The sequence below is a fragment of the Phaenicophaeus curvirostris genome, chromosome 4, assembly GCF_032191515.1.
Source record: "Phaenicophaeus curvirostris isolate KB17595 chromosome 4, BPBGC_Pcur_1.0, whole genome shotgun sequence".
Taxonomy (NCBI): Eukaryota; Metazoa; Chordata; class Aves; order Cuculiformes; family Cuculidae; genus Phaenicophaeus; species Phaenicophaeus curvirostris.
This window is the reverse complement of record NC_091395.1, coordinates 65,906,496-65,924,767: the sequence shown is the minus strand read 5'-3', so window position 1 is coordinate 65,924,767 and position 18,272 is coordinate 65,906,496. Positions and strand designations below refer to the sequence as shown.

General features: G+C 39.3%; 1 protein-coding gene across 4 annotated transcripts in view; it reads right to left on the bottom strand.

The window, feature by feature from the left end:
- The window catches only part of TBC1D14 (TBC1 domain family member 14), a 70,404-nt gene that overhangs the window by 47,209 nt on the left and 4,923 nt on the right, over positions 1-18,272 (bottom strand). For 2 of the 4 annotated variants that reach the window (XM_069856365.1, XM_069856366.1), the window contains exons 2-3: positions 15,833-16,568; positions 2,977-3,097 (exon numbers count right to left, since the gene is read on the bottom strand). In XM_069856365.1, the coding sequence (XP_069712466.1) occupies positions 2,977-3,097; positions 15,833-16,568 (857 nt within the window). Of the gene's footprint in view, positions 1-2,976; positions 3,098-6,450; positions 6,598-14,737; positions 14,795-15,832; positions 16,569-18,272 lie in introns of those variants that run through there. The other 2 variants (XM_069856368.1, XM_069856367.1) reach the window with 2 other exon arrangements.

Here is an 18,272-nt window from a genome sequence, read left to right as displayed (position 1 = left end):
TGTTACGTCAAAAATAATGCCTAGATTCTGAATTAGACCCTTTTGTCTAGGCAGCATTTTCCACTCATACTGTAAGCTCTACACACTTCACTCAATACGCAGAGCTGGCAGCAGTTCAATTAACAATTACAATGCTGCCATCACTGTCCAGGGCCTCACAGCTCCCTGTGCAGCTCTCAAAACACAAGTCTCATATCAACAAGTTCTGTAAGAGGGTCCCACAATGTTTTTCACATCTCTTTGTGTAAGACAGTGTGGCAGTCAAGACATGAAACACTGGTGATCAAGATATGAAGTCTCAAGTCCAAACCAGTCACCAACTGTGCATCCCCAATCAACTCCCCAGGACACCTAATTTTTTATAGTGGATTTCACATAATGCAAGGGTAACTCCCTTTGCACTGAGATTGAAGGAAGGCCCTAGCTCTTTTGTAAAGAAAATTGAAAAAAAAAAAAATCAAGTCAAATTTCAAGTAAAGCCTACATAAAGCACGGAGAATTAACAACCACCTATAGAAGAAACAGTTTAGGCACCTTGTTTCACACCCCACAGGAGAAAGTGCTGACACTGAAATAATTTACTAGGATAATAACCATTTACCTTGACCACAGCCATCCTCTTCCTAACTCCTGCATTTCATTGCATACCTTCATTCTTCAATACAAGAGATACAGATTTTTCAAGCGCCTACTCTTCTGGCCTTGGAAATGAAATGCACAGCTCAAGGTAGATACAGACCCAGCGCATTTGTTCTTCTGGCCAGGTACCCTATTTTTCCAGACAGGAGAAGGAACTGGTGTTGGCGAACAAGCATCATCCCAATAGCCATACGCTGCCACCTCCTCCACTTACACACGTGCATGTTCTTTAGGCAAAAATCAAATGGCTTAAAGCATGCTCGTAAATGTGCAAAAAAAACCTCTGCAACACTAGTGCTACTTTGTCACTGTCAAAGCAATCCCTGAGGGGGAACCTAAATTGGGATAAGCTTTTGGGTGCTGGGGAGGCTGGATTAGTTTTTCTAAGCACCACCTGTGTCTCAGAAATTCTGTATGTCAAAAATAACTTCAGGAAAGCTCCAAATAAATCAGGAAGGATTAGTTATTGTTATCCAAGAGGCACTGGAGACAATTGTTTCAGACTTGCAATCTTGCCAGAAGCTCAGTAGTGGTCAGATGCCATACCACATAGTACTTTAATAGCTACTTTTCTCTAACAAACTCATTACAACCATTCAAAGTTGTAGTTTTCTAGGAATATTGCACATTCAGTGCAAGATAATTTGGATCTAAAGGAAAAAAAATACTCACAACATCAACATCAACCACAAAATGTTAATAAATTATTTACCTGCTTATCAAAGAACAAATGACTGACAGCATATTTTATTGTTGAGTGCTGCAATTATTAAGCCTCTTCAATTGCATCATCAAAACTTTTTGGCAAACACTTCAGAACTGTTAATTGTATCAAGACAAGGTGCAGATAAAGTATGAATGGTTGATCACAGCGACAACTTCAAAAAGCTGCTTGAACCTCAGTTAAATTAACAGCCTAGCTACAGTTACATCATGCTAAACACCTGGTTTTCTAAAGCACTATACCCTAAATTAAGCAGCACAGTCCTCCAAATCAGCATTCTTATTTCACACACAGTAGCTGGTTTTGAAGTTCTAACTGCATAATCTCTCTCCATCCAAGCCTTCCTGTTCCCACAGCAGTTTGAACAAGGAAGTAAAAACCAAATAAAATGCAACAAAAGCCTCTAACACATAAAACACCTGTATGCAAAATAGCCATCCCAGGTCAAGCAAGAGACTGAAACAGGAGGCTTCAGCCAAATAGCAGCAGCTCATGAACCACTGACTACACAGCTGAATTTCAAAAGATTCTCCCCCTTGGGAAGGCAGGTTATTTGATTCACTAGCAACTTGGGTTTATCTGCAGTAGAACCAGCCCTCTGAACTGTTATGCTTTGAAGAATGCTATAATGCTATAGCTTGGGAAGTGATACACAAAGAAGGAGAAAAGGGGTTTCCACTGTCTTTTTTTTTTATTCACTTATGACACAATAAGGAAGACCTGAAGAAATTTTTGTGTAACTTCTTCGTCTCCTTCCCCTGCTCCCAAGAACAAATGCTAAAATTTGACAAATCATGGATCTAACTACTGGCAAATACAAGCAACAGACACACACATAAAAAAAAATGTCAAAACCAGTTAAGCAGCAATGAAGATGGAGAGAAATCTAAATTCTTCTGTGTTTCTGATGCTTTAAAAGTTTCTCCCTACTCATGGAACCACTTAAATTTCAATACATACTCCCTTTCAATTTAAATTGTGTAAAGGAGAGAAAGATTATAGCCTTCATTTATCCTGAACTCAATTATATTGTTCCAGTATTTCAAGGCAGTAACCAAATTTTCAAGGCCTGCACACAGAAAATTTAAACTCCAAACAGCAAATATTTCAAAAAACAAGGAATAGGTGAAACCAGTATTCCAACACAAGTTTTTGGCACTCTACCACATTCACTCCACCTTAAATTTTTATTTACTAATTAAGCATAAATAAGCTAAAGCCCAGGAGAATACAATTTCCCTTCAAAGAACACGTTATAGATGGCTGTAAGACACAAAGGCCACAAACACGTGAAAGCTAAACCACAGAAGTTATTTTCAAAATATCTACTAAGCCTGAGCATAAAACACAAGTACGTAGTCATATACTTTGAATCTTCACATGAAATGCTTTGAATACTCCATGAAAACATGTACTGCTTTGGTACAATGTAATGACCATGTAGAACAAATTCTTTTAAATGGCACTGCTATAACGGAAGTAAAATTTCAGTGAAGAACCTGTTGTCCAAGAAATTGTGTGCAACTCACACAGGCTTCACTGTCACATACACATATTGAACTTAACTGTCTTCTACATTCACCACTGATCCTAACACAAAATTAAACAAATACCTTTTGAATTTTCTTTGGATCTTTCTGTGAGTTTTCTCTGAGTGGTACTTTTCCAAACAACTTCCATCCCACATCATTTTGTTTTTCAAATCTTGTACTTTGCTTTCTGGTAAATAAATTCCTACAAAAAAAAAAGTTTGATTAAGAACAACATAAAGCCTCTGAAAGTTAACTTATTTTTATTGACATTACTACTTTTTAATCATAAAGTGATATGCCAGTTCTTGTCACCACATCTATGTTTTTCCAGAACTGGACAGACAGTGCAAACCAGTCTTCATGCTTTTGGTAGCTCTCAGCTCCTCCAAGAGCACAACAGATATTTTACACCTATGGCATGCCTGGATTATTTTAATAACACATTTTCCTTTGTCCTACTGTCTAGTTCAGTGAATATTCAAATATGTCCAGGTTAGCTCAATTATTTACACTTGACCATAGTTTTCGCTCAGTAGAGCTATAGGACTCTTCAAACTACAGATGCTTCCAGTCTGGCATTACTGCTTTTCCTTACTTACAGTTACTACCTTCATGCCCAGTGGGCTGACCCAGCAAGTACCCTGTTTCTTAAAGTGCAGCAGTTTGGGAAATAAAGCCATATTGAGCGTCATGTCCTAGAATGGGTAAATACACATCTGCACTGGAAACAACCCGGACATAAAAAAAAAGTTGTTTTTCCTGACCACTTTGGATTAGCTAACATGAGCAATATCATAAATACACTAATAGGAGTAATATTGTTTTGAGTACAGGAGAAATGTTTACTACAAGGAAAACAATTGAGGCACAAACGTCACAGTGCGCTGGAATGCATTATAAGGTTAATAAGGTACATTGCCATCCTTAAATCTGCATACATTTACACAAATGATCACATGCTTCTATATCGCAAGGATACAGTTACCTTGAAACCCAAACCAGGAGCAGATTATCACATTAAAAGATAAGAACAAGGTGCTTAGGTACAGAAATCACAAGTCAGTAACAACTGGAAAGCAGTAATTGTACTTCTACAAATCCTATTCAGCTCTCCTCTACCCCCACCTAAAACAAAAGAATTATTAGTATAAAGATGTAGGGGAAACACTTGCAGGGAAAGCACTAAACAAGAACAGCACAGAACATGTAGAAATACTGCCTGGTTTTCCCTCTTTCCACTTTGTTTTTCAAAGCATAGAATTATAATTCTACAGGTAAACTACTGGATCAATACCAAAGGCTTGCTTTGTCTCTACAACTACCATACTCCATTTCAGTTTTACAGTTTGACTACACTGTTACCACTACAATTGCTAGTGCTAGGAAAAAGAGCCTATCATAAAAATTACTTTCTTGGAAGTATCTCAGTTGAATTTGCTTTCTTTTCACCAGCAATTCCTTCACTTTGGCAAATATAAAGAATCCATTCTGTTTAAGCATTTAGTACTCTGAAGGGCTTCTGCATGTAACTACCTTCTTACCCCTGCCCCAGTTCAGCATATGCACGTGAGACAGCACGAGATACTGGATTTATAGGATCATTTGAGACAGCTACCAGGGAAGTAAAATGTAAAGACACACAGACAGGAGATTAATTTTTAAATATATATGCATAGTTAACTTAAAATGGAGAACTATCAAGCAAGTTCTAAAATTTACCTAAGAATAAAAAGGAAAACATGACAGGAATAACATCATCAAAAACACTGCAGGTAACGGGATGCACAATGCAAGACAGGCTGGCTGTTCTGGCAAAACGTTTTCTTTCAGGTTGTTACCACTTCAGAAGCAAGCAAATAAAGTCTAGACTAGATACCGTCTTCAAAGAAAATGAGAACCTGGAGCACGAGGGACACCTGAAAGAGCCCCACAAGGAGGCACACCTCTGTGACAGTTCTGTGCACAATCAAATCCTCTCTTGGAAGGAAAAGGTTTTCACCACAGTTCATTAGCAATGCAATAACATGAGAACTGAAGGGCTAACATGCAATTTTGTTTCCCTATCTATGCACAAGAGGTAGCTGGCACAGGTATATACAAACAACAAACCCTCCCAAACTCCTCTAAGGGATTTTAAGAGCAGCAGTACGTCTTTAACTTCAGAGCAAAATAAACGTGAATTGGAATGATAAAGTATAACAGCTCTCTGCTGCTGCAAGTGCCTGTGTCAGGTGAACTAAATCTGAAAAGTCAATCTCATGTACTTGCTTTCAATTCAATTTTGTAATCCTAAATATCTCTTTTCCCTTTAGAGGGAGCATCATAGACAGTTCTACACCTTACAGAGTAGCAGCCGACACAACCAGATATTAACTCCAAAGACAAGCTCAGAAATCCTAGGGTAAAATATCTCAAAGCTGAATTACAGCTGTTTTAAATTAATTTGAGCTCCTGAATGTAAAAAGGGTTGACATGCCTGAAAAGATCACATGCTGATCATTATCTTAGTCTCACTGCCCTCTTCACAATCATTTGAGCACATCGTGCTGATTTACAACAGGGACATTAACAGGAATATCTGACATGACACATCAGCGCTGCAGTGAAACTAGTAGGGAGCCATAACAGTGCCCTGGGTTACATTTGCATCCTATTGAACGCATTAACTATTTTACACTAGGCATCTGCAGCTGCTTATTTTAGGAAAACCAAGCACAGAAGTTATTGAGATCATGTTTCAAAAACAAAATTCCTTTTGCACAGTATCTTCAAAAACATATTTGGCACAAAACAGTGTACCTTTGTTATTTTAATTGAGCTGTAGAGAGGAATTGCCTGCCTGAAGAGCATTTAATTCCAACTCCGAAGTTAATGTTCACATACATACAAATAGCATCCTGTGATACAGTAAGGAGACAGCAATCTTTTGCTTGAACGTATGAATACTGCACCATTACTGTGTACTGATCTGCCCAACTGCCTTTTTTGTGAGGAAGGGAGGCAGTTAATACTAATAGGTAAGTTCAGCAGCATCGGAAAACCTTATTTTTTAATAAAACTTTAGAACCACTTCATTTTGTTTCTACAAGCACTGCTAAAATAAATAGTTGCCATATATACATGCTACACATTCATATATTGTTCATATTTATGTAGCCCTGGGTGCTGTCATGGCCAGGTTGAAATCTCAACCAAATAGACCCCAAAATTATTAGAACCACATGAACAGCAAATAACCAAGCCAAACCTATCCATACAACACCCACTGCTGATTAAAAGCGTAAGCTGGAAAATGCTAAGTCCCACATCACCACCAAAGCAGAAAGTTTACCTAGTTCTGTCCAACTCCCTTTCTAAAAAGACAGGAAGCCTGTAATACATCAGTCAGCAACTCCTGCCACATGATGAGTTCATAGTGCTGCTCCACAGGCATTCAATACTCACTTCTTCCACATTTCAGCTGTGGCTTGTCCCCAGCAAGGTTAGTCACGGATTGGAAATCACCCCACAAAAAGGTCATCCCTCCCCATCTCTCCCCCAGATCAGTATACAAACCTATCCACTAAAAGCAGCAGAGACAGTGCTGCCATAGCTTCTGTTGCCAGTTTAGTCCAGTTCCTAAAGTAAGCTGTAAACTTCCTCCTTGAAAAGTCTCGAAGTCTTCTTTAGCCCAGCAAACTCAATACTGTGCCCCTTCAGATACCTCTGTTTCGGTGCCCCACGAGTCAAGGAATCGTTTCTCTGGCAAGTGTCACTGGTACAACAGGAAAAAAGGATGGACTCCAACACAGCAGCTGTCAGAGGGTGGAGCTGAGCAAGGCAGGCAGCCGTACAGCCACTGACACCTGTGCATATGCCTCCACACCTGGACTGCCAGGCAATGCACAGTATTTGTTTTCCCCAGAACTCCCAAGATATACCAGGGTACAGGAGCACACGAGTTAGGAGTTTTGACGATTAGAGTATTTGGGTTCTCCAGAAATTTTAAAACTAATGATTTTTAACTATTTTGATGGTACTATTTAGACATTACTCCTTAGAGGAAATTCCAAAGACGAGAGTACACAAACTACTGGCATGCAGCATGGAATGATAGTTGTAAGCAAAACAAAAGTTAGAAGCCATATGCTGCTCTGCGGTAGACTATTTTAACACTGACCCAGCACAGAGATTATATTTGCAAATAAATGGGTTCCTTATTTTTAAAAGGAAAGCTGCTATAAACATACATGCATGAGAATTAATTAGAAACTGTCCTAACTCATAGGCAGACCGATGCAATTTATCTGTGTTTACCCAAAACTAACTTGAAATTGCAAGTAAATCTTTGTTACAAGCATTAAAAACCATATACAACATTTTCTGCTCTCAAGATGCAAGCTCTAGTCACATTCAGATTTTAGTCTTTCAGTTAAGGAGGTTATTTTCAGAAGACAAAATAATTGGATGGTCATGCAAATTAACAACAGGAAGGACTCACCAGTCTCATCAGTAGAGCAGATGAAAAATAGGGACGGTGGAGAAAATTCAAAAAGTTCAGATTTTGTAGTACAAAATTATCTTGAAAAAGAATTTTAAATGAGCATTAGACTCCCATGTATTCTTAAGAAGCAGAAAACAAAGAGAGGCAAGTCAACACTCATTTCAGCTGCTTCTGGAGAATGAGGCTGACATTTCCTGATACTTCTAAACTAAAAGTGGGGAGAACACCCAGGTATTGAGCCCCTCAGCTTATGCAGAGGCAGTCACACTGCAGTGTATAACAGACTTCATCTAAAGAGTTTTAACAGTAAGAGGATATAAATCAAAAGAAGTAGGTAAACCCAGGTCAAGCACATAAGCGCAGCATAAGAGAAGAATCCACAGACATTATTCCACACAGCATTCAGAAACCTATGTTGAAACAGGACATTTTAAGTAACATACAGCACCTATTAAGAAAAAAAAAACATATCAAGAGAAATTTCATTAAATATTTGCTGCACTGTGGGCAAAAGTTTCCAGCCACCTTACCTGGCATGGTACAAATTCAATTAACACCATCTAGGAAACATTCTCACACTATTATGGAGTTTAGGCAAAAGGTATAACAGCATTGTTTTCCTTTCATTCTTCAATGACCTTTTGTATTCTGTTCTACCTATGACCTTCACAACTCACTCTCAGTAAATACAAGAAAGTCTCAGCTGTAAACATTCCAAATTCACACTCCAGTCACTTAAATAATTTCCAGAGGCACAGAAAACAAACCCTAAAAAGCCAGCAATGAATTCTAGCACAGCAATTTTGATTAGCTGATTAGTAGAGGAACAAGATTCTGACACATAAATAATGATGACTAGAGAACTGATGGACTTAAAAAGAAATTCTTGTCAAAAGACCCACCAAAATCTCCTGAAAAGCCTTAAATCTACATTCTGCACAGGTGAGAGCCAACTTTGGGTACCCATGACCAGATAACCCTGGTTTCTAGAAATAATTCACTAGATGCAGTCATTGCCAGTTTTTGCATTCCACCCTCCCAACCCCAGATCACCTCTCAGTCAACCTATGCTTTTATTTAAAAAAGCAAACAAACCGACATCAAAACAAAAAACCCAACCAAACAAAATATCATCAAAAAAGTCGAAGTATTTTGGCCATGGTGAAGAACCCTCATCAACAAGTCAAAAGCTATGCTTTGACTAAGATTCCAAAATCACATACAAAAGTAGAGTTTGCAGAATCTTATCTCTGAGAGACTGCCAAAGGTCAAGGTAAAGGAAGAACAATGCTTGGTTTATGGATAAACAAATCCAACAGAAGTAAAGTCAGAGAGCCTAGAAGTTGACCTACCGATAAAGGGGTAACTAATGACAAACCGTGTTTTAGAAATCCCTATCACATTTCATAAACAAAGTTTTCCAAACACATTACATTTTAGTATGTTCAATGAGAACCAGGAATAATGACACTGACACTTCACAGTGTGACAGGTTTGAAAAATGTTTTCTGCAGTTGAGGGAGACAGTAATAAAAGTTAGTAGCGCAGGATACCCAATAGCTTGCAATAGGGTATCTTGGAAATACCTCTTTAGATTTCTGGGAAAAAAAGACTACAATGTTCCCTGTTTACCTTTTTTCTCAGAGGGTAGTCCTCATTTCAGTGAAGAATAAAGCAGAGCTGCCTGCACTGACACGTCAAAGACATGGAAAGATAAATCAGGCAGTAAACCTGCATGTTTAGCAGTTAGGACTGGTAGCAGCAAACCAAGAACTATTTTGCAGGGAGGTGATGCACAGTGCTAGCCTATCATGTGAATGTTGCAGAACTCTCAAACAGGAGTTTCAGCAAGTTAGGACTCTCATACAAAAGCAACATTTGGGTCCAAGTTCAAATAATTAATAGTCAACCAGCTATACGTAACAGGTTTTTTTAGCTAGCAAAATTCCTAGTTATCCCAATTTTAACAGAATAACCCAAAATTCAGAGTTTGAAAGCAGATCTCTTAATTGATCTGAAGTAATACTATTGCACAAAGCAAAAGTTGAATGAATACATGAAAAGTCATCTTGCAAAAAAGCTGAACCCAAGTCAGCAGTAAGACTTTGCAACAATAAATATTAGACATGGATTGGGTCGTATTAGCAAGATGACGAGCAAAAAATAATTTAAAGGTCTACCTGGTACTCACGAGGCTACATCCATATCCAGTTTGGGGCCCCAGTCTAAAAAAAAGTGCTGTCAAAAACAGGAGGAAGTCTAGCGGATGGCCACTACAATAGCTGGCTGCTCAAGCCTTCCACATACAAGCAGGATGCTCAGAGAGGTCGTTTCATTTAGCCTTGCTGATCATCCTTAGAGATGCAAACAGAAAAAACAAGAGGCAAGGCAGTAAGCTTCTACAAAGTAAATTCCAACTGGATAAAAAGAGAGGGACCTGTCTCCCCAGTGGTAGTGGCTAAATCCTGGAGCACTTGGCCTGGAGAGGCTGCGGTAACTCGGTCCTTTGATATACTCACAATTGACCAGACGCGGACCTGAAGAACATGAGCTTAGTGCTGAAGTCAGCCCTGCATTGAGCAGAAGGTTACACCAGATGGCTCCTCAAGTCTCTTTGAACTCCATATTGCAAAAGGCTGTAGCTCACAAAGGGGAGTGCAAGTACTAAGTTAATACCTTGTCTTAACTAACGATTGCTACCATGTTCTTCTGTTTATTCTGTCAGTTGTTATTGTAAGGTGTGAATGACTCCTTATTTTACTGTAGGGTTTTTTTTTTCTTTACTATTCTTACGCATGGCTTGAAAACTTTTGAGGAACTTAATGACTAGGAAGAGAGGCTTAATATGGATAGCTTCTTAGAGCAGCAATGTAACTAATACCCAAACTGAGGCCAACAGTTCATAAAGAAGAATTTGTACATTTATTATTTTCCTGCCAGCAAACTCAACATGTATTTAACAGAACACTGAATAGCAAAAGCAAGGCATAAAACCAGATATTCCTGGTCCAGAAAGACCATGGTCTCCATTAAACAAGCATTCAGCCATACACAATTTTATTAACAGACCATTTCTTGTTTGAGCCTTTATAAACATGCTTAAAAGAAAAAACTTATGTTGGCTCTTAACTTCCCCACATAATACATAACACTGAAAAAAAAAGGGGAGACAGTATTAAAAAAAATAATAACCCAGGAACAAGAACGTATATTTATTCCGTCTAATTTCACCTTATTCACTGCATTTTTCAGACTCTCTAAGCATACATACCATTCTCTCACAATACTGGCTGTGAATTAAGCACTCTTTACAGTTAGAGCAATATTTTTATAATTTCTTATACTTGCAATAACTATTGGTATTGCTGATAAGGAAGGGAAGGAACAAAACGTCAGTTGAACATTAAACACTATTTTGATTAAATAGAGAAATAGATAAGAGTGTCACATGGAAGCGATTGCGCTTATATTCTCCCTCTTCCCTGGTGCCTATCCACTTCTCACCATTCCTTTCATCACAGTGAAACATCAGGAAAGTTCCTGCGAATTAACTGAAGATACCAAGTCCACCTAACCCACTAATTCACTAAACCTTCACACAGACAATGAATCAGAATAAACAGACGTTAGTTTCATTCATCTGAATTGGTTCCTGAAGTCTTGTATCTATCAAACTGTATGTAATTTTTCCTCTTTCTATTCAAAAGCATGTAGAATGTGTAGAACTGAACAACTGCAAGCTTTACAAAGGCGGCCTCACAAGGGAGACAAAGGAGAAGGAATGGAGAGGGAAAAGCTTTATAGATGAATGCTGCAAGCAACATACAACCATCAACTATGCAACACATCTCATTCACTAACCAGTGGGAGACTTCTGTAACGCTTTCAACCAGCCACTAGAAAATAAATATGCCCATTTGACTTAATTTTAAATGACTGGTTCACATTAAGTCCTCATTTACTATAAATTTTTGTGCCATTACTGAAAAAAAAAAAAATCCCAAAACTCAAAGTACTGCTGAGCAGATTTTCATTTAACTTCCATAATGGACAAATAACCTCAACAAGCCTCTTAGTTTTCCTGTTGAGTAACTGAAAATGGTTTCACACAAACAGGAGACTAAAAAAAAAAAGATTTTATCTGCAACAGCAACTTCCCTTCATTCTGAAGAGCCACATCTCAAATAAGATTTAGTGCAAAACTGAAGGAAAAACTAACAGAACAATAATTCTAAGCAAAAGTTCTATTATTCCATACATAAAGAGAAAATAGGGATTAGAATCAATGTGGATAGTTTCAGTTCAACACCTAGTGGAGAACAGGCCACATGACAAAAGTCAGAACGACACAGTGAATTTGAAGCTAGGGAAATCTGAAAACTGTATCATTCAATTTTCAACCTTTATCAAAAGAAAGGCTGTTGTCTCTATAGAACTCCAACTTTACACCTATGGAAGATTTGCTTTGAGAGCAAATGCTTATTTCAGAAAAATCCTGCAACTTTACTTTTGCTCTATCGAGATGTGACAGTCAGTACAGACAAGGGAAGGACCACCAGTCTTTGGTTTCACATAGACAGAAAGTAGCTTTCAAATAAGTAGTATTCAAAACCCTATTGTTAAGACAAAAGCACACAGCAGATGAGTATAACCAAATGCCACATGAAATATTGTTTCCAGCATCATCTGTTAGTACAGATCATTGGTGCCTATGCTGCTTCCCACACTACTGAAACATAACCTTGTTTGCCTTCCTCTTTCCCCAACCCTTTTAAATGCCCATTATTGACAACAGTTAGCTCAAAATGCACCCAACAGATTAATGGGGAAAGGATGAAACTGCCACCAAATTCCACTTACCCTCCAACGGGAGTGTGAATTCTGTGGGTCAGGCAAGCCCAGCCCTGGTGAGCCCACCTCACCCGTAAGGCAGTGAAGCAGCCTGTGCTTGGTGTTTGTGCAGGTTCCATCTGTCCACAGCACATCCAGCTCTTTCTGTCCCTCCTCCTACAGACTTCAATCCTATTCTCAGCCTGTCTCCTCCTGAACAGCCCATACTCTAATAGGCTTCTTTTCTTCCTTTTCTTTATCAGATTACAAGAAGTAAGGCCACAGTCTGGACTAGGTTTGTGCTTCTATGCACAGTACAGGATGCCAACCCTGCTGCGGAAGTTTTCTCGCAGAAATACTGAGATTCTTTGAAAACAGTAAATCGTAATATTCTTGAAGTGCTTTATTTCATGCATAGTCACTGTTCTTTGTAGAGTTTTCCTGAGATCCTGCTACTTAGGACAATTAGATCAAAAACTTCAAGGAGTAGCCTGAAAAGAAAGAGGATACAGATTCCTGGAAAAATAGACAATATACTTGGTCTGTTGCTGTGGAAAGACTTAGGATTCTCATAATCCACTCAAAAGGAGAGGGACTGCATGGCTTATTATTTAACTGAACACAGTCCTACTCGTTCTTACGGTTGGTCTGCGTGTAACCATAAAAAGCTCCATCCCCAGTCTCCAAAACAATAAATGAAAAGAACACAACTTCTACAGTAAGATCGCAACAGTCCTTGTTCAGCAAAGCTGTTTAAAACCCAAGCATTTTAAAAGCCTATTTCAGCAGTACTCTAGTCAAGCAATGTCCAAAGGTAAAACTCACTAATCTGAGGTACTTCGGGTCACTAGGGCAAAGGAACAGACAAGCCACTGACTCTTTAATTCTCCCAACCAATTATTTGCTCACACTATTTCTCACACCAAGCTCCTGCATATACTCAAATGAAGGAAACCAATTCAAACTCATAGTTTCTGTGAAAGACCTCTGGCGTTTTAGAGCTGACACAAGTATGTGTGACACAACCAACCAACATGTCAGGTTCCTTTGTCAGCACTCAGCATTGCAGCTGCTTTCAGAAGCAATAATCCATTTTCATGTGCTAACCTGGAACCTAATGAGAGCACTAGCACTCCACCTAGCACTGTACCTGTGATGCTTTAAGCTCTTTCAAGAGGAAAGCTATTTATATAAACAAGAAGGAAAGCAGCCTCTTTTTCTGACTTTGGATCTTCCTGCCACACCTGAAGGGGCATGTAACAACGTGAGGAAACAACCAGACCTTTCGGAGTCTGCTGAAGAGACAGCAACTGAGCCAGAGGAATAATCCAGGAAACTTTCTTCATAACAGTGCTCAAGGCAGCAGGGCAGGAACACTCCATAACCAAGTGCCCTTGAAGGTGCCAGGTTTGAGAGGCAATGAGCCAACGGGGTTCTCCTTTCTTTGATCTCCTCTATAACTCCATTTACAATTGCAGCCCCAAGCGAACACCAACACTTCATGACACACCACAGGCATTGCCACAACTGATATGAAACACACAACCTCATGCACAGCACCTGTGCACACATGCATACAGTCTTGCAAGGAAAAACAGATCTGCAGAGTGCTGGGAAATAATTTTACATTATAAAGCAGGTGCTTGTCTAAGCATCTTCTTGATACTATAGAAAATTTACCCTTAACTGATACATAAGCAGCTTGGGTGCATGTGACCAAGCACTGGAGGCATCCATTTTTTTCAGTATTACATCTACAGGCAGACACAAATCCGAAATGACAACGAGAACAAATTTGGTCTTGACAAGTTCAGAGAAACTAACACATTCAGATGGGGTTCAACACTAGCACAGCTGCTGTTTCAAGAAAAAAGGTTTCACCTTTTACCAAATGTCAAGGACTTGAGCAAAAACTAAGCTGCCTCATCTTCATCCTCAATGATTCAAACCCTTAGCCCATTACCCAGAAGAGCGAGCCCTCAAAGAGCTAAACCTGCAGATGAAGGCCAAGTGCTACACTACAGCCTTACCTGATGATTGCTGGGTTGCTAGAAGGCAGAAAGGCTGTATACAAACTGCTCAGGTACTTGTTCTTCCACATTGTACACACACGTGCCAGCCACTGACCAAAGCCAAAGCAATTTAGCTTTCCCCAACCATAGTTTATCCTTGATTTTCAAAAGGGAAGGTTTACACATTTGACTGTGAATCTGAACCGAAAATTCCTTTCAGCACAGGGTGAAGCATTGAGAACATGCTCCTCTCTGGGACTTCATTTATACCCACCAATGCAGGACTGTTTTTTTTTAATGTAAAAGAATGGTTGCATAAAATATGGGAGTGTGGTATGCAAGTACAGACACAAAGTGAGCAACCCTTGTTTTCAAAACAGAGCAGAAAGTGGATGTTAGAGGGAAAGATATTGAAGGCCTGGTTATAGACAAAGCACCTGGAACTTCAAAGCCAATCACCTAGTGTGAACTTATTCCTCAGATCCTCATGATGACACCACGTGGTGACCAAGATTACCTGTTTCTCATTTAAAAGGTAGTGTAAACAGCCTCTGCTCTCTGGAACTCAATATACCTGAAAAGATTCAAATTAAAAAGCTCAGTCTAGTGAGTATCACTGTTTCTGCAGCACTGACAAAACTAGTAGAGACTACACTAAAAGAGAATTTGGACAGATGGTTTTATTTTTTTGGATAAGAAAAGTTGAGAAGTGGTTAAACATCTTACTCTGAGCAGGGTCTAAATATGCCTGTTCCACTGTGCTCCCTCCAGGCTGAAGGAGAGCATTTGTTTGAGTTAGCATTTGTGCCACCAGAACGTAACAAGAGTTCATGCTTTGAAGTGCTGAGAAGCCTCCTGCTTCATAATGAAGCCTGGTTCCATGGCAACAAAAAGACAGAGGTCCACAAAAGCTTCAGCATCTCAAACATGACTGATGGCTGGAGGCTGGAGTTCTGTCATCTAACTCTAACCTAAGAATAAAAATCAACGAAAGCTTCAGAAACCCACAGAAACCCCAAAAGTAGACTAGTCCTTTTCCTCATTCATCACCTCCACTGGTGAGATGCATTTAGAATACCTTATCATTCCTAGAAGGGCCATGTTTAGAACAGGTCACGTAACTGCTTCGAGTGGCTTTCATTTCAACAACTGAGTGACAAAATATCAGATGCTCTCATTCCATTCAAAAAAATGAAGGAAAAAAGGTATTAACAAAACCGTAACTGCAATTTGGAAGAAACAAGTGTTTGGCAAATTTGGCCAAAATCAGAAAAGGCATCACTGGAGAAGCCAGGAAGAAAGTCCTTGTTCAGAAGGAAAATAAAAAACCAAAACTCATTCAGAATTCCCTTTACTATAATGTAGAAAGAATCTTTTAAGTAGATTTAAGATGTTTCCATTTATCATATAGGTAATACAGAGTAGAATTCAGAGCCTTAAGTCGGAAGCAATATTTGCCAACTTACTCAGAAGACAAAAATATTTTTAATACCAATTTAAATTAAAATAGCAAGCTATTTACTCTTTCAAAGTAAAACATCACACGACCTTTATCCTATGATCCTACTTAATTGCATCGTTAAAATACAAGTATGTTTTACGGAAACATTACCTGGCAAAGAAGTTCGTAAAAGGTCCCAATATTTTTCGTTTACTGTCCAAGTCTGTCTCTTGACAACACTCCTGCTGGCTCTGATCATTGCTCTCTTTAGTGGAATTCAGGGTAACATCAGAGAAATGTGCCTCATCAGTCTCCAGATTCACAATTGCACTTGAACTGCTTGTGACCACAAAGTCCAAAATGTCTTCATTACTTACTGATAAAGTTGTTGACAGTTCTGTGCTAAGACTAGAAACACTACAGACAGAGATACCATCACTTTGATTCAGAGTTTTTGAGGTTGGGCTATAAAGTTTGACAGTGTCATACCCAGTTCTTGGGAAAGTAGAGGATTTTCGCACAGCATGGTTATGTTCAGAAGTCAGAGAATGTGGAGGCACATAAGACGGCAGCGTGCATGCACTCTGAAAAGCCCTGTCAGGAACAATCTCAGGTTCTGACTGCTTTCTCTTCACATTTAACACACTGCAGTGAACATGCTCTGGATTTCCTATTTCTAGAGTTGGAATACCAGAATCCACTGATTTAAGGCTACGACAATCTTCTAAAGCACTGGACACCTGGCCAGGCCCATACTCAGGCAATGAGAGAGATTTCGGGGTTCCAGAGTTCAAGTTTTGAAGGCCCTGGATACTGCTGACCATTCTTGCGTCCAGAATTCCCATGAAGCTCAAGCCATTTAAGGAGCTGGATAAACTTACATCAGTTGTCTTGGCCCAACTGGTAACTGCTTAAAAAGAAAGAAAAGAAAAGATTATGAGTTGCAGGAAGGCTATGGTTTGTTCTTGATGGTTTGTTTGGTTTTGATAAATACACTCAGTCTTGTCATAATTTAGGCTTTTAAATGAAAGTTATTCAATTTCTCTTGCACATGATTACTACCCCTTCACTTTGCTTGAACAAGCAGGACAATGGCAACCTAAATTAGGCTTCTAGAACACGTCAAGTATGGAAAGCTTCTCATAAGCAGTTTGTGTACCAGTGTTTGCCTTGTATACATCTTTTAAGAGGGAAATTAAAGTACTGCAGGTTTTATAGTATGTAATGTTCCACGTCAATATTAAGACAAATATTTGAAATTTATTTTTATGCAGTCATAAATGCATATTCACCAGCACGAGAGGCGGGGGGGAGGCGGCTACAAAACTTGTTTCCATACTCTTAGACTAAAATTTTTTAGTGCTGATTTAAATAGAATTTATCGGTATTCTTCTAGAAACCATAAAACTGGTGATAAATTGTCACTGAAACAGAATGCATAACATATCAGCTTTGCATTAAGGCAGAGGTACAAAATCTGAATAGTTTAATGCTACCCATGTAGTCAATGTTTTGACAATACACATGATGCACTTCATCAGTGCACATACAGTAAAAATGACACTTGCAAATATATTGTATTTACTGCACTCAGGGATCACTAGCCCTCATATCTGCAATATATATTCACATTGCCTCCTCAGGGGGTGCCAGCAGGGTAGTTAATCCAGTCAAAAACCCACTTCCAGTCTAAGTCTAAATCTGAGCGACCACCCCAACCAGGGGGCTCATAGTCAGCCAGCTATGAGGTGCAGGTTAGATGTACTGTCCTCATGGGCAACTGCGCCCTGTCATGAACCTAGACCACCACCAGAACTGCTTCTCTGGCACCCAAAACTGCTACTGACTCTTTAAAATGCTACACGATTATTACTGTGACATTGCATGTCTTCTCTTTCTATATGAATAGCAAAATTATCCACAGCTCTGCTGAAGTTTGCAATGTAATCGCTGTGCAGCAGTTAGAAGAACAAATATGCACATATTGCTTCGGTTTCTTCACTCTGAAACACTCTGCTCTGTGCAGAATACTCTTCCCATTGTGCAAAAGCCTTGATTTCCAGAAGGTTTCTAGCTTGCTAGAAGCATCTGAAAGATGCTTCTCCCCCCCGCTGCCCCGTTCCTAAAGTCTGCTAGCATCAAGTGTAACACCTAAGGGTGTCAGCAGTCCTCCAGGAGGTCCTCCCTGCATTTTACTTTTAAAAAACAAACACTTACCACCCATCCCAAATAAAAAAGATAAAACCAAAACACCACCTCAAAACAAACCCCAAACAGCTCATTTGGGAAAACTGGTTCCTTCCAGCAGTTCCAAACCACCAGATAATGGCACCTAAGCCCTGCCAAACAACCAGGGTTTGATGCCAGAACTGCCTCTTCTGAGGTCCAAGCCCATCAGCAAACTGTGCCTTTGTGATACTGACAGGCAGTAAATGACAGAGAACACATTTCAAACATGTTCCACTGCTCCAAACCATAACATTTTTCCCACCAGCTTTCAGCAACATGAAAAGTTCAAGAATCCAAACATACTTTGTATGCTATACCAACTCTTTGGCTTACTACACAAATGCTATTCACTAGCTGATCTGACAGTCCAGCTAAATTCAGT